Source organism: Oncorhynchus mykiss, chromosome 28 (assembly GCF_013265735.2).
Source record: "Oncorhynchus mykiss isolate Arlee chromosome 28, USDA_OmykA_1.1, whole genome shotgun sequence".
Taxonomy (NCBI): domain Eukaryota; kingdom Metazoa; phylum Chordata; class Actinopteri; order Salmoniformes; family Salmonidae; genus Oncorhynchus; species Oncorhynchus mykiss.
Window position 1 is genome coordinate 12987152 of NC_048592.1, and position 23717 is coordinate 13010868.

The 23717-nt window shown below is 42.4% G+C and overlaps 1 protein-coding gene across 1 annotated transcript in view; it reads left to right on the forward strand.

Moving 5' to 3' along the window:
• LOC110508578 (protein Wnt-3a) overlaps positions 1–23226 on the forward strand; it is a 28573-nt gene extending 5347 nt beyond the window's left edge. The window contains exons 2-4 of the mRNA XM_021589179.2: positions 9104–9342; positions 18306–18571; positions 18723–23226. Of these exons, the coding sequence (XP_021444854.1) occupies positions 9104–9342; positions 18306–18571; positions 18723–19202 (985 nt within the window). The 3' untranslated portion in view covers positions 19203–23226. The remainder of the gene's footprint in view (positions 1–9103; positions 9343–18305; positions 18572–18722) is intronic.
• The last annotated feature ends 491 nt before the right edge of the window (positions 23227–23717 follow it).

Below are 23717 nucleotides of genomic sequence, written 5' to 3' on the forward strand. Positions count from 1 at the left end.
ACTTCACTCTCCTTCTTGGCTTCCATGGCAACCCCCATTGGAACCTTTCCCCAATAGAATCTTTCCCCCACAGGAACCACACCTGTTGGCATTCTCACAATAAATCGCAACATTGTTTCAATAATATAGAACTTTTCTCGCAGCTCTGGTACATAAAGCTTTTTTGAGGCCTTCCTCACAATTCATTCTGTGGCACAATGACCAAATTCTATACTGTATGTGAGGCTCTTGATCATATCTTTGATCATGACACTGGTGAGGAGAAGAGAGTCCTTGCTAAACTTTGACACAAAGTAGTCTGTGATAAATAACACAATATGTTTCATCTGAGTATTTGTTATAGTCAAAATAATCCATACGTTATGCTTTTTTTTACTCAAAATTTAGTTGTATGAGCTCAGGTCAATGAGGCAAATAGCAAATAGAAGTTCACAAAAACTTAAGTTGATAAAAAGATCTAACACAACATTAGGTGATAATATATGTATTAATATGGATTTATAATCAGCTGTAATGGGGCAGTTATTTTAGACCAGGAACACAGAATTAATTAACAAGAAACGAACACAACAGAAGGGTTAACCCAATTTTTTACTTAAGACCTTGCTGTTGAACATTAAGTGCCTTTTAACTCCTCTCACTAAACGTGTCTTTACTTTTGCAAATAACTGTCAATCATCCAAGAACTGACAGATATTATTATGATGAAAAGTCGCTTTGTGCAGGTTTGTTGGCAGAAGCTGGTGCCTGAACGCTGCTTGGAGTTAGAATGGTTAGAATGTACAATGGTGGAGGATTGGTTGAGGATTGGTGGAGGATTGGCGGAGGATTGGCTGAGGATGTGGGTCTCGACCAACACAGGCACAGGTTCATGTCTCTCTAACTCCTCGACCTGTCATGGCTCAGCCTGACTGCACCCCCCCCCCCCCCCCCCCACACACACACACACACACACACACACACCACACACACACACACCACACACACACTCCACCCCACCTTAAAAGATAAATACCTGGAGGTGAAAGCTTGCCGCACATTCCTTTTCCCAAACGTGCTCTCTTGATGTCAAAGTCGGCTCCAAAGCCCCAGGGCCTGCAAGAGTAAAGTGGTAATTCTACGGTACCCTGCTTGGGCTTGCTGAAATATGCATTAAACCTAGTCTGGATACACTTAAATGAGAGGTGGAAAGATCTATACTGACTGAGACTAGAATCAAACATGATATCTATTATTTTCTCTTGTGTGTGTATTTCTGGTGATAACACGCAGCTACTGTTTATGGAGATGACACAGGCAAGGTTTCGATGAATCCTCAATCGTCTTGGTTTTGTTTGAGTTTGTGTATCACCTAGAGGAAATGTTTTTGTCTTCTCAGTGGCAAGTTGTAAGGAACAGTAAAGGAATCTGGTATAAGACACATGATTCATTCTTTACCAATAAGAAAATAGAAATAACCTTTGTAATCAGAATCCCTTTTATTCGCTAAGCTCATTCACACATACCCAGAATTGTACTTGGTGATATGGTGCTGCTGGCAGTATACATAACCTGGTCTCAGAGCAAAACAAATTATATTTGACAAAAATCTGTGCCCCTCCATTTAGTATGATCTGTTACTTTACGTTATGTTACATTACATTAGCCAAAATGTTAATGTTTTCTGTGATGAGGTTCGAACACGCAACCTTTGGGTTGCTAGAAGTTTGCGTTGTCTGTGATGAGGTTTGAACACCCTACCTTTGGGTTCCTAGAAGTTTGCATTATACACCCACCCAGCAACCCAAACCAAGCACTGCACTTTTGTTTCTAACCTACTGTCTTATCGAACATAATATATCATACTAAACAGATCAAATAATGTAACCTAATGTAAAGTAACATATGGAGTAGTACAGATATAGTAACACTAAATGGAGTAGCACAGATTTTTGTCAAATATAATATGTTTTGCTCTGAGACCAGGCTGGTAGACAACATATTATATTATAGAGACAGGAACAGAGAGAGGAATTTAGTTCACATTAGAAGTTAGATCTATGAATTTCAAGGAGGAACAATTTAATAATAAATGAAAACATTTTGCATTCAACTTAAGACCACAAACTCCATATATCTTAAATGCAGTTGTACAGCATGTAAAATATGTATTTGTTAGTACTCAATAACACCATGTACTCCATAGTCTACCTCTGTAATAAATCCATAAATCCTATGGCTGAAGCTTTCCCCACTTCCTCTCCTCCTACTTCCTAACAGTAATAGAGGTGACCTGAATCACTCAGCCTGTATAGGACGTCCTCAGAAGCAGAGCCAGCGTGAGGGCCATGGGTCTGACCGCCCTAGGGCCCACACACCTATAGGGGCCCTGTAAAGGGCCCCCTGTTCTTGCAGATACAAAACAAATAGAAATAAAGAAAAAACATTATTTAACACTATGAATCATGGCAAAATGGATAAATATTATATCATATATAATATCATTTAATCAAATCCTGGAATTTGTCTGAGCTGGTGTTGGTTATTTTATAAAGCAATGTGCAGCTGTGTCTGTCGCCATACCCCCTTGAGGGGCCCCCTGCATGGCCTTGGACCAAAACGCAATTATCGGAAATACACCATTCTAAAGCTCAACTGATACGAGTGGTTTCATGTGACAGAGGTGAAAATCTACATTAGAAACATTGAAAGAGGTGAAGTCTAAAGATGCAACTCGGACGTGTTGCTAAAATGATTAAGATTGTGACTTTGGCTTCTGGGCAAAGAAAAAACGTTGATATGAAAACCAATAGAACATGAGAGAAAAGTTGCCTTCAATGGCATGTCAGGAAGTCTTTATAAAATACAGAGTGGGGTTCCCGATTTTCGGGAACCCGATTTGCCATAGCTAAAGTTACTGAGACTTCTGCGCATGTGCGGGATTTTTGTTACATAGCTGCTGCCCACTCCGTACCGTCTCCCCCTCCTTCCAGATTGTTTTATGTAGCTGAGCTCACAATGCTGACTACGTAGCTGCTGCTTCCCCCTCCTTGATCAGCCACGTACGTCGTCGTCTGGTGTAGCCTACAAACTCCACGTTGTACACAAAAGACATGGTCAACATGTTCAAACTATCGTAGAAGAGTAGGCTATTAAGCATAAGCACGATTTCATGTTATTTTTCAGGAGGGGAGTTAGGCTAAATGCAGAACAAACTTGCCCACTGTCAGACTCTGGTTACCAGTCCGGATACATGCTTGGCTTCCTAGAACCTTCGCTGCCCAGAGGTGGAACAGCTACCGTAGGTAGCCTACTCATGCTGTACTTCCATGGTCATTGAGAAGCTAAATAGCAGTTTAGAGCCTGTGTGTTTCTAAGACACAGATCGTTTTTTACCCCAATGCAAAACTCAAGTGGGGAGTGACACCTAATTAGTGTTGTAATGTTATTTTTTCATCATCATTGCAAACATTCGCTCAGCAGGAGGTAGACAGGCAGTCAAAGTAATAGTGTTCTTTTTTCAGTGACTTTTGGCTAGGTCACTTTGAAGCAAGGTAAGACATCCCTTGTAAATAGGCTAGGAAGTTAAACTTCCAGGGTTCAAACAGTTAATTATATCTTTTCAACATGCAGACTGCCTTCAACCAAAGCCAACCCTAGCCGTTAGGGGGCCCTCAGTGAAATCTTGTTTGGGGGACCCCTACCTGGCGGGGAAAATATTTTAGGGGCCCCCCCTCGATGGTGGAGAGGAAAACAATTACGTTTTTGAGTTAATTTCCTGCAATGCTACACATTTTGCCATCGGGTGTAGACAGGGCTCTAAAGTGCGACCAATTTCATTGCATATACAATGAAATATTTTGCTGTGCGACCTGAAGTTTTCATTTGGGAGCAACAGTTTCTAAAACGAAAATCAAATAAATTTAACGAGTAACAATATTTCGCCGCAACAATCTTTTCTACTCTGCTCAAACAAGCTGTCACATCATGCTGTCAATTTATTCACTCAACATATTCTTCCAAAACAAGAACAATGCTGCTTTCCACATTGTTTCTGAAGATGAATCCATATTTTGAATTCAGGCTGTGGAATAAATCAAAGGGTATTGCTTCGTTGAGGTCAAAATAGCTCTTACAATATTTCAGTGGTATAAATACTTGGTAGAACTGTAATGCAGCTACCCTCTGAAAAAAAATGTATTCGATGGAAAATGTTATATAAATACCAGATTTCCTAACCTCCAATATTTTGTATGTGCAACTTGTTATGGTATTTAAGTTGTTTAACATTTGGTTTAAAGTGACTAAGGATTTAGGAATGCTTTTTGAAGCATCCTGCCATAGGCCCTACCACTCCCATTGTTTCACTAGCAGCGATGCTAATGCTGGCTGTGGCGTAAGTAAAATAAAGAAAACTAAGCCTTATTTTTGGTCATTATCTCTCAGGATCAATGGTTGAATCATTTTGTCAATAAAATTAAGTATATTTCAAATGTTGGTGTACCGCCCCGTTTTTAACACATAAATAAGACACAATTCATATTTATTTCAAAATTCTAAAAAACGAATTGATACTACTATCAAATTATGGTAAATCAGCTTTTTAGTACTAGTGTGGATTGCACTTTGGAAAAGAGATGCTCATTATTTATTAAGCAAAATATATAAATATATTTTCGATTTCCAGAATATGGAAATGAAATGTTTTGGTTATATTTTATTTCAGGTAACATTATTTACATGTCTAATGATGTAATTTTGATAACAATTTAGTTTGATATTTTGCTATGATTGTTGCTTTTTCCAATAGTTTCTTTTTGGGGTCAAAATTATCCCAGTTATCTATGTATGTAAAATAGGCCCAGTAGCAATAGAAAGGTCGGTTCCTCCTATTTTTAGAAACCAAAACCCAGTTTTCGCGCACAATTGCGTGTAGAAAGGTTTCGCAAAGTCTGGGTTTATAAGAACAGATGTTTGAGGAGCTGGGCAGTGTGAGCGTTCACTACGAGACAGGGTTTTTCCAATAGGCTCTTGTATGCGATGCGCATATGATAAATAAGAAACATGACGAACTAACAAAAATACACACATTTAATTCCACAAAATTATGCAAATTAACCTGTAGACCGATAAGCTTGACCAATCAAATTTATTTTCAGCAGTTAACCAACTAACGGTTAACTGTTGACATCCCAAGTGATGATGCCTAATTTGCGTTTATGGTCGGCCATATCAGCTATTCATTTGTTTTTTAATGATTTGGTCAGAATGGCGCCTCGAGAGCACCCCACTCCCTCTGTGCTGAGACTAGCGCCGCTCCTGTACGTCCCGAGACTTATGACTGTGTCTATTGTCCAGGCAGGTTCTGTTTGTCTGTTTGGCCTGTTCTGATCTGATCATCTACAGTATACACTCACACAGTAGTCATACAATACTAGCTTTCGCCAGCTCATACATGGTCAAACAGGAATCAACAGGTAACACCTCAAATAGCACAACCATATTACCAGGCATGGGGAACAGCATAATGCAATACAAAAAGAAGCTCAGCACAATGGTGAGATAAAAACATATACAGCAGTACAGTATCTATGTAGCTAGCTGGATAGGTTGAAACCATGCCGGTGTTTGTTTTCTTACACCTGCTGACCTCACTCAACACCCACAGAGACATTCACAGGTTCTTCCTGGCAGAACAGAACGTCTACAGGTCAAATGAAAAGCTGTGCCACTTGTTTTCCCTTCTTCCTCCCTCAGTCTTTCCCAGACAAGATCTTATCTGCTCACACTTGCGGAGGGGGGCTGTACTTGTGTGGCTGGTTTCACTTGGCATGGTTCAGAAGTCATCACATTCCTGCTCTACATGTTATGGCTATTAGGAGCAAGTGTCTGCGGTGGGTTGTGATGTGGACTCAGGTTTCTGTTGTGCGAGGTCCGCCGGGCTCAGCTTTAGCGCCTCAGGGTGCGGATTGACAAGCGCTAAAGAGAGGTCCATTCGGAATAGGAATTTCCTTGTTTACTGGCGTGCTTGCTTTCGCTCATATGTATCGCAGACAACATGCAGGCCGTGAGGACTTGATATCCTCTCAGACACTTCTAGAGCCTGTCCCCCCCCCCCCCCCCCCCCCCGTCTTTCTTTTTTGTATTTCTCATATATGATTAACCAGAGGTCTAGTCATGTCTCTGAGCCAAGGAAAATAATATGGGAAAGCCTTTAAAGTGAGCATGACACATTGCTCCGCCATTTGCTCGGGGATATACTTTGGAAAGTACTAAATGGCTACACTTACTCGGTAACCCATTGACGTACGTAGGCTACAGACAAGAGGTTGAAGGCAGACGCATGAGACTGGGTGTATTCAGTTCAGCTTCATTTGTTAGCGCAAACAATATAGCTGCTACGTTGACTTGATTTGCGACGCAAACGTCTGGTACACAAGGTCAGCCTGTCTCTCAGGAACGACCTGGGTCTCGGGTTCTCCAGTTGCAATGTCACTTAATTAGGCGTTGCGATGATCGTACCAGTGGCATCGTTATTTCCAAGGCAGCGTTTTTAAGTGTTTCCCGGGAACAAGCCTGCAGAGAGAACGATCGCTAAGTGCGTCTTTAGCCATTTGTCGACACTGGTAGAATCGACAGAAAAGCAACACTGCTCTCGGATCAGCATTCTCCACTCAAATCGTACCTTAACATTAGAATTATTCCACAGTACTGACGACGGATCAGCTCTTAGAGACGTATTATAATCTGTGGCTACAAATATTGAGCCGGCTTAACATGCTTACCCAATAATAATGCACTAATTGCACATGTCTTGTCACACATCATGAAGCATATTGAGGCAAAAATGACAGGCAGTAGCCTAGTGGCAAAAATAAAACTCAATATGATTTTAATATGATTGAAATATATAGGCCCATGTAGCCTATTTATCTTTTAATGTAGTTTTCTCGGTTTTCATTTGAAGCATTATTTTATCTGTCACTTGTTTGTAGTAATTGCAAATACTTTGGCACTCTGTATTTGTAGTCAACTTCGTTCTGAAGTTATTGGAGCTTACAGTCAGACAGATGCCTAGCCTAAACATCTTGATTATATGTTTAACGGAGATCTTCTGTGAGTAAAGTCATGTGGAAGGGCAAAAAACATCTAACGATGCACTTTAGCTGCTCTACAAGTGTCTGGATCACTCGTAGATGTGCAAACGTCTTTAAGGGCAAACGTTACTAACGAAGCCTCTGGGAAACAGTTCGGCTACTAAAGATACATCGTAAGATGGTTCTAATGATGATCTCAACGCTACGAAGTCTCTGGTAAACCTCTCAGTGTAGAGTGATACGGTTAAATCATCTCTTTTTTTAGAGTGGAATTTTGAAATGCCTGGGGTGAGACTCTGGCTCTGTATGTTAATCTCGTTGTTGTGATCACAGAGTGATTACTTCTTTTACATCGTTGCCCAGGTCAACAGATAGTGAGATAATTGAGCTGCACAAGTCCTGCCTGCTCCCACCTGCTCTGGCTTGAGGCCTACTGTCGGAGCCACGTTTGGGAGTGTCAAAAACAGTGAGCGGATATCCCTTCTTTCTATGTACTTCATCTTCTTTTTGTCCAGCTCCTGTTATTTTGGATGAGTGTAAAATTCCCTTGTTCTACTGTTGGAGGTTGGAGCAGATCACTGTGCAAACAAACACTGCACTCTCTGTCTCTGTCATAATGGCCAAATCACTCAGACGTGGATCGCCAGATTACTGTCATCAATAGCAGCTTCAGTGAGGACTGAGTTTACTGCAGAAGGAGCTGTTGACTGGAGTGCCAATGAGGAACTTGTTGCTACTATGCAGTAGTTGCCTTGCCAATGACAATAGGAAGTCAGTTATTAGATCAAAGGTTATGTTGCGGTTGTAATATAATACGTTTTTATTCATGGTGAATGGATTAGTATAACAATCCCCTTCATAGAATGAGGTTTATCTAATCCTATTGTCTCTATGAGTTGTATTTACCTGAGCTGACAATGATGGATAGTAATTGGAATGGAATTAACCCTAACTGTATGTGGTACTCTGGGAGAGGGTGAATGGAAATTAATGCATGGTGGCTAGATGAAAACAATGTGATGAATTATGAGGAGCAGAGCAGAGGAGCAGTGAGTGGGGAGTGAAGGAAAAATACTCTATGTTAAAAGCTTGATATGGAAGTGCATGAGTGTGGTCTGAGTGTATCTTATTAATAGATTGTAATACATGGGTGAAATACAGTTGGATCTCAACCAAGCACCTATATTGTGGAATGGATACTATGCTTCCTTTCATCCTCATTGGAGGGTTGTCATCCTCCCACTCTCGACCCTTCCACTGACGGTAGTAGTCCAATACAGTGGAAATACAAACTGGCTGGAGTCAGATTGACTGGTGCGTTCTTTAGATCAAACAATTACAATTACAGCATGCTGCCTCAAAAGACTTCTTCAAAGGTACCACAATGACATAACATGGGATGACACAGCACCGAGAGAGTTGTCATGTTTCCATGGTTACGAGTGATGTTTTAACACCTTAATTGAAAGACACACACACACACACACAGAGAAAGATATTATCAGAGAACAATCAAGTTTGCACTTGTTGCATCCCAGAATATCCGTCCTCAAAGAGAAATGGGGATGGATGGATGGATAGATATGTAATTAATACATCCGTCTGAAGTCTCAATGTACAGTTGTACTCTCATTACCCTAAGTCAAGGGCCTGTTTAGCATGTGGACACTTTAAAAAAAAGGTGTGGTTTTCTGTAATAACAAGGTGGAGTTTCCAAGTTGTCAACCTAGACGTCTATGAACCACTTTGGGTTCACGGGGGGACTTTCATCTTTCCTCGTGGCGCGGTTACCTTTGTGGAGTATAGCACTGGGACTGCGGTTTCAACCCACACAAACGCCAGGTGGCTACAGAGGGGATAGATAGAGGGATAAGGCATTGATGCTTAATGGTAACATCTGATACACACACACACACATGCACATGCACACACACTGCACGTACACACATAAGCACAACATACACACAAAGAAAGACACACACTAGTAGTCAGTATATCATGTCACTGCCTCCTCTCTCCCCATGCAGGTCCCTAGCGGTGGGCCACCAGTACTCGTCCCTGGGCTCCCAGCCCATCCTGTGCGGCTCCATTCCTGGCCTGGTGCCCAAGCAGCTGCGATTCTGCCGGAACTATGTGGAGATCATGCCCAGTGTGGCAGAAGGGGTGAAGATCGGCATCCAGGAGTGCCAGCATCAATTCAGGGGCCGTCGTTGGAACTGTACCACCATCAACGACAAGGCCATCTTCGGACCAGTGCTGGACAAAGGTAGTGTATGGTAATATAATTATAAGAGAACACAGGATACACTCATAAACAGTGGTGTAAAGTACTTAAGTAAAAAATACTTAAAAGTACTACTGAAGTAGTTTTGGGGGGTATCTGTACTTTACTATTTATCATTTTGAAGACTTTTACTTTTACTTCACTACATTGCTTAAGAAAATATTGTACTTTTTACATTTTCCTTGACACCCAAAAGCACTTGTTACATTTTGAATGCTTGCGAGGACAGGAAAAGAGTGAAATTCACACACTTATCAAGATAACAACCCTGGTCATCCCTGCTGCCTCTGATCTGGTGGACTCACTAAACACACATGCTTCGTTGTAAACGATGTCTGAATGTTGGAGTGTGCCCGTGGCTTTCTGTGCAAACAAGAAAATGGTGCCATCTGGTTTGCTTAATATAAGGCATTTGAAATCATTTATACATTTACTTTTGATACTTAAGTATATTTTAAACCAAATACTTTTAGACAAGTAGAATTTCCCTGGGTGACTGTTACTTTTACTTTTACTATCTAACTTTCTAATTGAAGTATCTTTACTTTTACTCAAGTATGACAGTTGGGCCTCCCGGGTGGCGCAGTGGTTAAGGGTGCTGTACTGCAGCACCCTTAACCACTGTGCCAACTGTCACCACTTAACCACTGTGCCATCAGAGTCCCTGGGTTCGCGCCCAGGCTCTGTTGTAACCGGCCGCGACCGGGAGGTCCGTGGGGCGACGCACAATTGGCCTAGCGTTGTCCGGGTTAGGGAGGGCTTGGTCGGTAGGGATGTCCTTGTCTCATCGCGCACCAGCGACTCCTGTGGCGGGCCGGGCGCAGTGGAGCGCTAACCAAGGTGGCCACGGTGTTTCCTCCGAAACATTGGTGTGGCTGGCTTCCTGGTTGGATGCGGGCTGTGTTAAGAAGCAGTGCGGCTTGGTTGGGTTGTGTATCGGAGGATGCATGACTTTCAACCTTCGATGAGACAAGATAGTCGCTACTACAACAATTGGATACCATGAAAAAGGGGTAAAATTAAAAAGTATGACAGTTGGGTACTTTTTCCACCACTGCTCATAAAACACTGCAAGCTAGCCATTTTTTGGACCAAGGTAATCTTGAGAGAAAGCATTTCTCCTGCTGGGCTACTCATCCACGGAACAGGACGGCTACAGCCTACAATATACATTTAATAACACTTGAGAACCAAGTCTTAACTGTGAGAACCAAGTCTTACCTGTGAGAGCCAAGTCTTAACTGTGAGAACCAAGTCTTAACTGTGAGAGCCAAGTCTTAACAGTGAGAGCCAAGTCTTAACTGTGAGAGCCAAGTCTTAACTGTGAGAACCAAGTCTTAACTGTGAGGACCAAGTCTTAACTGTGATAACCAAGTCTTAACTGTGAGAGCCAAGTCTTAAAACCGTTTGCTACATTAGAAAAAAACATTACTGTGCTGTATAATACAAGTGACAACCAAATTATTTTCCTGCATGACTTGAATACATGCAGTGAGTGTTTTCCCTGTGCCTGTTCCCAAGTTCTTGAAAGAATACTAGTGTACGGTAATCATTTCCTTGCCTGTCAATGTTGGTAATGCGTGGCATTTCAAATGAGAAACGGTACCTAACCTTGTCTCGACTAAAACTCTACCACTCACTTTAATCAGGGCTGCAACTGGTGTTGATATTGAGAGGATAGAATAAGACCATTGTGCTGTAAGTTGTTGTTATATTATGTTGGTAGTTGAAAGATCAAACAAACAACTCTTTTAACTCCATCCTGCCTCAGTCAGTGTGTGTGTGTGTGTGTGTGTGTGTGTGTGTGTGTGTGTGAGAGAGAGAGAGAGAGAGAGAGAATCATATGCAATTAAAATCCTTGTTCAAATAGACTTGTGAGAGTCACTCAGCTATGAGCTGTTTGAACAGATGAAATGATGTGTATACACACTTTGGGTGGAGAATGTTGTCTTTTGTTGGAATTTTCTCTGGAAGGGAATCCCCTTCAAGGCTCCCCCTCTCCCTCCCCTCAGCTTCTATGTGAGGTGTGTAAAATAGCGAGGAAGTCAGACCTTATCAATTAAATTCAAGCAGAAAATGACGTTTTCTAATTTCTGTTCCATCATCTCTATTTGAGATTAAGTTAACCCGAAGAAGAAGCACCCATATTTTACTCTAAAAATGTTCATCCTTGTATTATTCAGCTGTGATATCATGAAGCTAGTGGATTCTCTGTCTCCACACTATTGCACTGTGACCCTGGGATTAGTTGCCTGTAGTCAAGGGTAGAGGGATGAGCAGAGAGGAAGGAGCACGGAGGGGTAATGGAGAGGAGAGGGGGAAGAGGAAAAAGAGAGGGGGGGGGGTCTAAACCTGTCAACTGGGTTTGGAAAAGACTGATGTTTACTAGAGTGGGATGTGGGGTTAGTTGGGGCAATTGCTTTTAATAAACTCTTGAGCCAGTTGTTACATTGATGGAGAAGGCTTGAGCTCAAGTAGGTGGGTAATGATAGGGGTTCACAGTCCCTGGCCTCATTGTGGTGTAAATACCTCCACATCACCCCCATGGCTTCTCTCCCTCCTTGTCTAAATTGCAGGGGCACTGGGTGGAAAGGGGAGGTGGGGAGAGAGGCAGCCAGGCCAGGCTACTCTTTGGGTCTGGGGGGGGGGGGGGGGGGGGGGGGGGGGGGGGGCTTTAGTAAATCATTTTGATTGGATTAAGGTCAGTGAAGCCCTTAAAAACGTGAGAGGTCAAAGTGGTTGGATTAAGTGTCTTTGTCAGGGTCCCGGGGAGAGTGACTGGCGGGGCTCAGGGTCTTTTGATAGGGCTTAGTAAGGGAGAAGTTTCTCATTTCATTTGCTTTGATTGATGCTTGTATTTGTCTGTGCATCGGGTCCATTGTCCCCCGGCAAGGCTAGAGTGTCTGTTCTGTTTGTCTGCCGAGCAGACGGATGTGTGTTTGTTTCCTCCTTAGGCTTTTTTTTATTGGGAGAAAGGCTGAAAGGAACCATAGGCCTCAAAAGCTTTGCACCTATCTGTCAGTTAGCCTATTAACACCAATCCCTTGTCTTAACCAGTTTATTGGCAGGCATCCCCCTGAACAGCTTCCAGGCAAAGCTGAGGAAAGAGCAGGACTCAAGTGTTCTCCTTCAGATACATAACCTACTGTATATGGCATCACTTAGGTAGGGAATGGATGACTGAAGGCAAATATGTGTGATTTAGAATGGATTTATACACTGAGGTTACAAAACATTGGAAACATCTTACCTAATATTGAGTTGTACCCCCTTCTACCCGCGGAACAGCCTCAATTTGTCGGGGCATAGACTCTACAAGGTGTCGAAAGCATTCCACAGGGATGCTGGCCCATGTTGATTCCAATGCTTCACATTGACTGGATGTGCTTTGGGTGGTGGACCATTCTTGATATACACATGGAACTGTTGAGCGTTAACTGTTGAGCGTTAAAAACTGCAGCGTTGCAGTTCTTGGCACACTCAAACTGGTGCGCCTGGCACCTACTATCATACCCCCTTCAAAGGCACTTCAATCTTTTGTCTCGCCCATCCATCCTCAACCTTGCCCAATCACCCCCAAGCCAGACAATCCATGTCTTCATTGTCTCAAGGCTTGAAAATCCTTTTTTAACCCGTCTCCTCCCCTTCATCTACACTGATCGAAGTGGATTTAAGGTGACATCAATAAGGGATCATAGCTTTCACCTGGATTCACCTGGTCAGTCTATGTCATGGAAACGCTTTGCACTCTCAGTGTATGACAGAGAATACACTTATTTGAATAGACACACAGGTTATAGAATGCCCTGAAACACTGAGTGAGTTATTGCTGGTTCTGGCAACAACCTGTTGTACCGATCACACCTTCTCACTCACGCTATCTCTCCTTTTGTTCAGTACACATCAAACAAACAGTATCATGCAGATGTGCTGTTATGCACACGTTCTACATAGTATTCGGGTCTATTTGGGTTTTGGGACAGTTTTCATTGGTGTTTTCCATCATTTGTTTACATGAATGCATGTGGAACCATCCCTAACCGATAAGCATGACAGAGATTATGGGCAGCCAGTTATCTTTCTCCCTCACGTTAAACGGGGGCTCTTCCTGAGATCTCTTCGTCTCTCTCTCTCCCTCTCTCTCCCGCGCTCTCTCACTCTCTCGTGCTCTCTCACTCTCACGCTCTCTCACGCTCTCACTCTCCTATCTCTCTTTCTCTCCCTCCTCTCTCTCTCTCTCTCTCACCTCTCCTATCTCTCTTTCTCTCCCTCCTCTCTCTCTCTCTCTGTCTCTCTCTCTCTCACCTCTCCTATCTCTCTTTCTCTCCCTCCTCTCTCTCTCTCTCTCTCTCTCTCTCTCTCTCTCTCTCTCTCTCTCTCTCTCTCTCTCTCTCTCTCTCTCTCTCTCTCTCTCTCTCTCTCTCTCTCTCTCTCTCTCTCTCTCTCTCTCTCTCTCTCTCTCTCTCTCTCTCTCTCTCTCTCTCTCTCTCTCTCTCTCTCTCTCTCTCTCTCTCTCTCTCTCTCTCTCTCTCTCTCTCTCTCTCTCTCTCTCTCTCTCTCTCTCTCTCTCTCTCTCTCTCTCTCTCTCGCCGCTCTCCGCCCGCCCTGCCCTTGTCACAGGGCCTAACATACCTCCAGGCTATGTCTGCGTCAGCACTCATTAATTTACATTAACCAAAGTGTCAAAACATGTGCCGCTGGAATCTGTCTGTGATGAAAGGGTAGGCAAACTGTGCAGGTGTTCTCAGTTTGTGTGTGCGCGTGTGCGCGCGTGCGTGCGTGTGTGTGTGTGCGTGTGCGTGCATGCGTGCGTCGGACAGGACAGGACAGGGACATTCGTTGGAGAGCTTGTTTGGCGCACTTGGAGTAGGAGAAGTAGCCAAACCCTAACCTAGTGTGACTGATAGAGTTGCTTAGAACAGGGAAGGCCAACAAGAGAGGACAGACAGTCACACGAACACAGACACAAAAGCTGAGTCTCACAGGTATAAACATGCACTGTTAGTCACCCCAGTGGATTAAATGGATAATGAAAGATATTGAGTGTCTTTCTGATAGGCTAGGTCTCCATTATGTAATACATGTAAGTGATGATATGGACTCACAATTAGCAATAATATGTGGTATTGTCCCGATTGTGAATTATAGTTCAGGTAGTCACTTCACAGTTGGACTTTATAGTACTGCAGTACTCTCGAGAATAATGTGCCACCGACAACCATAGTCACAAGGGTTGGAGAATCAGGATACTTTTACTTGATTGATGGACTGATATACAAAAAAAAAACTGTCTTAGGTGGAAAATAAAGGCGGTGCATCTGTTTCTGTATCAAATGATGCACTTTATATGCTTCTCCTAGGTGCTTAATGCCTCAACTAAACCAAGCAGTGAAAAGGTCAGTCAGGGAATTCAGGTTATGACCCCTGACCTCCGGATGAGAAAGTGTTACAGTTTAGGATGTGCTAAGAGGGCCCTGCTTTTCATAAAGTGCATGTTTCTCCATGCTGGGGGAGGTGAGGTTAGCGCACCATAATATCATTAACTCTGGCTAAGAAAGAAAGAATGGGTGTGGTAAATGGAGTTGATGGGGGGACCTTAGCCCCGCACCCCACTGGGCGCTGCTCGGAGCACAATATCTCCGCAACCATGAGATTAAGCCGGGAGAGAAAGCGCTTTTCCCCATTCACACGCCCTTTAGATTGTTTTATTAAACCATTTGAATAGGGATTTCCCAGTCTGCCGACATGCGGGGTCTGGCCAACGCATAGTTCTCTGTTGCTATGACTTAACTTGGTCCCCACTAATCACTGGCGAGGGCAGAATTCATATAAAATATCTGGGGCCATTGTGGGGCTAACGCAGTGTGACAGTGGCAGCACAATAGGTGATTCAGCCCCCCAGCAGGTCGTTGGGACCACTTGCCATGCCAGGGTCCGGCAAACTATGATAGGGGGGGTCACAAGTAATCAGTCCACTTAGGCTGGGCACCCCCCGGCACATTCTGTTCCAGGTAAGCCCTGGTCTGTCCCACCCACCACCCACCCCTAGATGTCAGGACCTAGTTCTTTTTTTTCTCAGTCTCTCCTTCTTTCTCTCATCTTGTCCCCAGAGATCTTATTTTCCTTTCTTTTGGTCTCATCCCTCCATTTCTCCCTCCTCCCTCCCCCTTTCTTTGCTCCGCGGCATCAGTGTCAGTAAGCCGTAAGGGTTTGACCCGTGGTTTATTGGCTTCCTGATAATCAAATAGAAAAGACAACCTCCCAAGCTTTAGACCATTCATACCTCCAACTACCAGCCACCACCTAGTGACTGCTTCAGGGTAACGGAACAAGAAGACGGTCAACATCAACTGCGCTGCCATTTGTAAAGTCCTATCTGTACGTTTCAACGGAAGACATTTTCTGATGAGGTCCAAGCAAATAGATTAGCCCTTTATTCAGTTTTTATTCTGTTTTCCCCATCCGCGGCATATATATATCACACAATTTCAAAACATTATGAGCAAGGAGCAGCGAAGGATATTGGAGATACTGGGGATAAGGTTGGGTAACACTTCTTTGGATAGTCCATCTATAAATGCTCAATAAACTCTCAGTAACATGTCAACTGGACTATAGACGTTCAACTAATCTATACTAGACTGTTAATTAAGTGGTCCGCATCCTTCATCCTTCCCATCCGAAACGGTTTGTGCATATATTATGACGACACTTTGGTCACATTTTGTGACACGTTTTGGTATTAGGTCCGTTTTTTTTATGATGTTCGTGCACACCCCAATTTCTTTTGGAGTACTTTCGGTAGCCGAAGCCTACGCCCCTTCATCGGTCATTGGTCAACAGTAGGGATTCTTCAACGAAGTGATTGTTGTCGTTCAATGATAGACGACTCGTTTTCATGCACATTTTTTTCACTTAAGAAATACAGCACCAAACATCTTAGTTAAATTAAAAATCGCACGAATAACATCTACTGGGCAAAAACATCAAAATGACTGACCGATTTCTTGACTTATTTACGATTAATTCTGACAATGTTGAGGAAGTGTATACTGGCTACAGCGTCTCAAGATGGACAAAGTACCATTGGCACTTTTTTCAATTGAAATAAAAATGAATCTTGTTTTTCAAGCGAAGGTCTTTTAAGGGAGTGTGTGTGCACTCTCACTCGGTTCGCCTAGCTGAGTTCGTCTAGGCACCAGCCGAACCGAAGCCTGCGGAAGCCTTTCGTTTCAATGCTGAGATGCGACATCCCAGAGTAAACTATAATAGTGCTTGGTACAGTCCTGCTAAGGGAGGGTGTGATGGAGAATGGATGCCAGTAAACCTCTGTTGCATCATTGTTCTTAATGCCCCTTATTCCTTAAACTGGTTCAAACCTGCAGCCTGGGAGGAGCTCACACAGTACCTACTCCCCATAGTCATTTACTTATCTCACTCTCACCCCCCCCCCCCCCCCCCCCCAACTTGTTCACTCTTTCTCTCCCCCCCCAAATCTCTCCCTTTTTCTCTCTCTTTTTTCCTCTTCTTGTCCAACTCTCTCACTCTTTCTCTCTTTTTCCCTCCCGTCATCCTTTTGCTCTCCTTTTCCCTGTTCCTCTCGCTCTCTTCCCCTTCGACTACCCTCTCTCCCTGGCTGTCTTTCTGTTCTTGTCATTGTGCAAGACCATACAAGACCTAAGCACATATATCCAGGGAATCCTTCCTGTCATAAGGGATCCTGTAAAAATCAGGGACAGTGGAACGTCAACGAGACCTCAGTGAAACATTGCACCTCATATTAAATGGTTATAGTTTGACATGTACGACACATCACCTGAACCCCCCCCCCCCCCTCTCTCTCTCTCGCTCTCGGCTTAGTCTTATAGTGTGAGGCCATTTTCCTAACCTTTCAAAAGCTTAATTGAGTCTGTTAATTATAGTCCTGTCAGGCCTGTCTCTTCCTCTCATCTCCCTGGAAGTTTCTGATGATGAGTCATCAGTAAACTATGTCAGACAGACAGAGACCTCCCTCCCTCTATCGCTTGCTCTCTCCCTCCCTCTCTCACCACACGCACACACACCCAAGACAGATGACTGTCCTCGATTGCTCAAGCAGATCAGATTGGATTGAATCGAACTGTATTGGCATGCCAATCAACATAGTCATACATTGCAGATGTCTATGACACTGTCTATGGAATGTGTATGGATCGTAGCTTGATGGAGCATTGTTTCACGAACAAGCGTGGTCTAATGATTACATAAATTGAATCTTTGCCTTGGTAGGGTTAATGTGTGACATTTACAGTATTATATAGCATTATACAGGACAGCACAGAAAAGTCGCAGATGCCAGCATCATCGTTCGGTAGACACTGATCTGAATTCCTACGTGGTTTTTGAGATACATTAATGGGTACATTCCAGCAAAGTTATTGGTAACAATTTATCATTCTCTGCACTGCCATGGTTTCAGATGTATGGCCCTGTATGTAAACCATATACTGTAGATGTAGGATCTTAATTTGAGCTGGTTTGCTACAGCAGGAAAATAATCCTTCAGCAACAGGAAATGTGGATTATTATGATGGACATTGATGGACATTTATGATGGACATTTAATGGACATGTTTGTAGGGGTTGATACATTTCTCATCAGGGCAAATCAAGTCTGAAATTTCAAAGTGGAAATTGCAAACTTTAGAAGACTTTTTAAAACTGAAATACACTACAATTTTGCATTTCCTGCTTTGTGGGAAAATTTGCAGCCACAAAAGAGTGATCAAATTTAGATCCTACATCTGTATGAACTATACTCATTCACAAACAGAGATCCTTCACACAAGAACTGAGCTGCCCACAAGCAGCGTTGTGTAAAGACCTATGTGGTTGTTCAAGTCTGTAAGATTGTACCCATATGATAGATATATAAATCTGACATCTACTTCTCCCTCTCTTTACAGCCACGCGTGAGTCAGCATTCGTTCATGCCATCGCATCAGCTGGTGTGGCGTTCGCGGTGACACGGTCCTGTGCGGAGGGTTCGGCCACCATCTGTGGTTGCGACACGCGACACAAGGGTCCGCCCGGCGAGGGCTGGAAGTGGGGCGGCTGCAGCGAGGACGTAGAGTTCGGCAGTATGGTGTCCCGGGAGTTTGCAGACGCTCGTGAGAACCGGCCCGATGCGCGCTCCGCCATGAACCGCCACAACAACGAGGCGGGTCGAACAGTGAGACATTTTCTCTCTCTCTCTCTCTCTCTCTCTCTCTCTCACTGATAATATCCACCTTATGGATTAAACATTCATAAAGATCCCCAAGTGTTAGTTAGACTTAACATTCATTCAATTAATTGCATCCCTGCGTCTATCTCTCCCTCAGTCTCTGAATGACAACATGTTTCTGAAGTGTAAGTGCCACGGCCTGTCCGGCAGCTGTGAGGTGAAGACATGCTGGTGGTCCCAGCCTGACTTCAGGGTGATTGGAGACTACATGAAGGACAAGTATGACAGTGCTTCAGAGATGGTGGTGGAGAAGCACAAGGAGTCCCGTGGCTGGGTGGAGACGTTGAGAAGCAAGTACAACTTCTTCAAACCACCCACGGAGCGAGACCTGGTCTACTACGAGAGCTCGCCCAACTTCTGCGAACCCAACCCAGAAACAGGCTCGTTCGGGACACGCGATCGCACCTGTAACTTGACGTCGCACGGCATCGACGGCTGCGACCTGCTGTGCTGCGGCCGGGGACACAACACCCAGGCGGAGAAACGGAAGGAGAAGTGCCACTGCATCTTCCACTGGTGCTGCTACGTCAGCTGCCAAGAGTGTGTTCGAGTCTACGATGTTCACACCTGCAAATAGATAGGGCCTCTGGCACCACTCTTTCTGCACCTCACCCCAATTTTTTTTTTTTTTTTAAGACTTCAACATATAAAACAAGAAGCTACTGTACGAGTCGGGCTCAGAGAACTTGAGAGGCTTTGATTTGACTTTGATCAAGCGTTAACCGACTCAGCTATAGTACAGTCAGCCAATAGGCAAAAAAATATATAGCCGCCTGTCATGAGATGCGGTGGATTCAGCACCTGTCTTAGAATGCTGAGGTAGTTCTAGAACACAGAGGTGCGCCCATGGAGGCTCCATTCAGACAAACAACATGATGATGTTGATGAACACCATGTCATCGATAGAGGCGAAAGAGGAGACCATTACAGAGTGGGCTGATTGTAGCCAAGGAGGGACTTCAAGTGATTTCCAGAAAGGTGTTTCAAGGTATTGGTTTCCTGACACAAGAAAAGAGAACTAGGTTTTATACGGGCTATATAAACTGTGCTGTTAACAAGCACCATATTGGTGAATTATCTGTGTACTCTGTGTGGTCACCTTCATGTAGAGCAGAACAGCACTGTCTAAACCTTTGGGACACCATACAATCTATGATGAACATGTCATATTTTTCTATTCCCACCTGATAGGCCAGCAGCAAAGTAAAAAATTGGCTATATTGTAAAAATGTATGAAAACAAAATGTATATTTTTGATCTTAATTAATTCAAGGTTACGGTTAGGCATAAGGTTAGCAGCATGGTTCAAGTTAGGGTTAGGTTTAAAATCAGATTTGAGGAAGAGAAATTGGAGGGGTTTACGACTTTGCCGCTTGCCCAGATAGTGACAACAATATTTTTGTGGTACTCTCTGCTATCCACCCTCATGGTGTTATTTTTTAAATAAAATGCAGATGAGTTTATATATCTACAAAAAACAGCATTTCTGAGCTATGTTCTCAACTTTGTATTACCATAACCAGGTTTCCATCCAACATTTTTACTTGCTTAAAGTTCATGTCTAATATAAAAATGTAATGAAAGGCCTGATGGAAACAGCAAATTTGCCGGTAAACTTTCCAAATGTCGACAAAACAAAATACTTTAGACAATGTGCAAACTTTTTGTGTTGATAAAATGAATCATGCAAAAAAATGGCAGTGGAAATGCTTTTATCTTGGAGTCACGCGATGACTTGTTGTGTGGTCCTCCCAATACGACTTGGAAAAGAATGCCATTTATTAGGCTACAGATTAAATCAATTATGATGAACTTCCCAGGGGGGTGAAATTGCACTGTGATGAGCTTGATGGACCTTTGCAATAAATATCAAGATACTTATTCTGGTGACATGATGATCGATGCTTGGCTACAGTTTGACAAATAAGAATAACCTCGCTATTGTGTCCATGATAATCTCATAATGTAGGCTATACCCACATTGTATCTCTAGCTGTTGGCTAGAGCACACGTGCCAATACCAGAGTGGGCAGAATTCACTATATAACGCAACATTTTTTTGTGACAAAACGATCAGTAGAGTTGAAAATGTGATGGAAACCCATTTAACTTGTGTGGGGATTCAACCACGAAAGTATGCTTTCTGTGCACTACGTCATCACGTACAGACTTTTATCTGCAACAAGTCAATTAGATGGAAACGCATATCTGGTGGGAAAATGTGCAGATTTTATTTATGCAGATTTTAGAATATTCGCATGAAAATCTGTAGTCAATTGGATGGAAACCTAGCTATTGATACACTCAAAAGCACATGTTCTACTCAACATTTGTGGTATTTAAGTGGTAACTAACTTTTCGACTGAGTGAATGGGATTTTTTTATGTTAAATATAGATCTAGTGTTAACCTGTTACTAATGTTGGGGTTAGAATGCAATTGTACCTAAGTGAATGTTGTTTTTACATTTCATGTATTCTCAAATCCTCTGGCTTTTTTTTTTATCTGTGGTATTAAATTGGGATTATTCTGATCTCAAAAAGCACATGAGCACAAGTCAACCAAACAACAGGTTTGAAATTAAGAATATTAAGAAAGCAATCGACGTTTATCCCTATTCAATGTACTATAAATGTCTCATCGGAACTTTGCCGCAAGAGGTTTGGCCACAGTACGGTCGATGATAAACACAAACGTTTAGCCCAAAGACAAATAACTTTCAGCTGGAGGAGCAGTTCGGTCTAAAGTGAGTTTGAAAGTTCAGCACTTGTGTCTAGTTGAAGAGTATGAAGCTTATTCTCCTCGTTTTTATCAGTGTTAGTAACGTTCACCGAAACACGGTGTGTATATCACCACGTGGCCCGGTGCAGACAAACCCATGCTATTTAGTGTTTGAGAATGAACGTTTGTGAAAGGGAATTGCCCACTAGAATAATTATTTTTTTGTTGTTGTTATGCCCAATGAATGGACGTATGCTATGTTATCTGTAAGCTATTACTTATTGTAATCTGAAATGCTCCTCAGTGTATCATTTGTATGTCATGCACAGCAATCTGATGGCAAGTGGCAACCCAGCTGCAGTTGCTGTAAAACATTGACCAAAAACTGTGTATCTGATTCTGATTCTGGGCTTATTCTTTCTCCTCCAACCTTAGAAATAGCAGCATCACTGAAACTATCAATACTTTTCCCTTTGTATGCTGCTAATTATTAACATGTATGTAGGTGCAGTGCCTTCAGAAAGTATTCATACCTCTTGACTTATTCCACATTTTGTTGTGTTACAGCTTGAATTATAATTGTTTTTTTTTTCTCACCCATCTACACACAATACCCAATAATCACAAAGTGAAGATATAATGTTTTAAATGTAGTGAATTTATTGAAAATGAAATACAGACATTTCTAATTTCCATAAGTATTCACACCCCTGAGTCAATACATGTTATAATCACCTTTGGCAGCGATTACAGCTGTGAGTCTTTCTGGGTAAGTGTCTAAGAGCTTTGCATGCCTGGATTGTACAATATTTGCCTATTATTTTTTTCAACAATCTTCAAGCTCTGTCAAATTGAATGTTGATCATTGCTAGAAACAAATATTTTCGTAAATCGGCCACTGAGGAACATTCACTGTCTTCTTGGTAAGCATCTCCAATGTAGATTTGGCCTTGTGCTTTAGGTTATTGTCCTACTGAAAGGTGAATTAATCTCCCAGTGTCTGTTGGAAAGCAGACTGAATCAAAGGCGAATTCAACATGGCTTCCGTTTGCAGGGAACATGTTGCCAGAGTAACAATTTCAGTTGAACAATTTTAATGAACATTCAAAAATGTTATGGTGAAATATCAAACAGCTACTTTTTGTAAGGATTACTGTGGCTTTTTAGCGACAATATTCAACCTGAAAACGACTTAGCTATTCCTACTAAATATAGTAGAAAGTATACATGGCCTCTTCATTATTTTAGCGGTATTGTAGACCTGAAACAGACACTTATGTTCACCGCACACTATCTTCTCAGGCTGTTAGCTAACGTTAACAAACGGAATATGTTAGCTAACATTAGCCAACATTTGCAAACTATTTCCCTTGTTGAATACACCCCAGCTTTTCCTCTAGGAAAACCACTATGCTTGAAAATATGCAGAGTAGTACTCAGTAATGTGTTGTGTTGGATTTGCCCCAAACATAACACTTTGTATTCAGTACAAAAAGTTAACTGCTTTGCCCCATTTCTTGCAGTATTACTTTAGTGCCTTGTTGCAAACAGGATGCATGTTTCGGAATATTTTTATTCCTGTACAGGCTTCCTTCTTTTCACTCTGTCAATTAGGTAAGCATTGTGGAGTAACTACAATGTTGTTGATCAATTCTCAGTTTTCCACTATCACAGCCATTAAACTCTGTAACTGTTTTAAAGTCACCATTGGCCTCATGGTGAAATTCCAGAGTGGTTTCTTTCCTCTCCAGCAACTGAGTTAGGAAGGACGCCTGTATCTTTGTAGTGACTGGAGGTATTGATACACCATCCAAAGTGTACTTCACCAAGGGGTTGGATACTCATTGGCTCTCGACATTTCAGCTCTTAATTTTTTATGAATTGGTCCAAAAAAAAAAAAAAAAATTATTCCACATTGACTTTATGTGGTATTGTGTGTGACAAATAAAACCTCAATTTAATCAATTTTAAATTTAAGCTGTAACACAACAAAATGTGGAAAAAGTCAAGCGGTGAGAATACTTTCATAAGGATCTGTATGTTTATGTATGTTATTATTCTTTCTGTGAAAGAAAGTGTTTAGACTTAGTTCGAACAACAATGTGAAGTTTTCTACTAATTCATTTTGCAAATAGACAGCATAGACATGTATGTACATTAACCAAATAGACATATTTTGATAAGTATTGTTTGCTATTCTTTGTTTTGGTTGGGGAATCATGCATTTACTGGTCCAACTGGATTCAAAATTATGTAGAGCATTTGCTTAGATTAACTACTCATTGCTTGGACAAATCTGACACCTGTTTCACAGGTCTACTGTACATCAGTACACCTATATTATGTGAGATCAAATGCAAAACAACATTCAT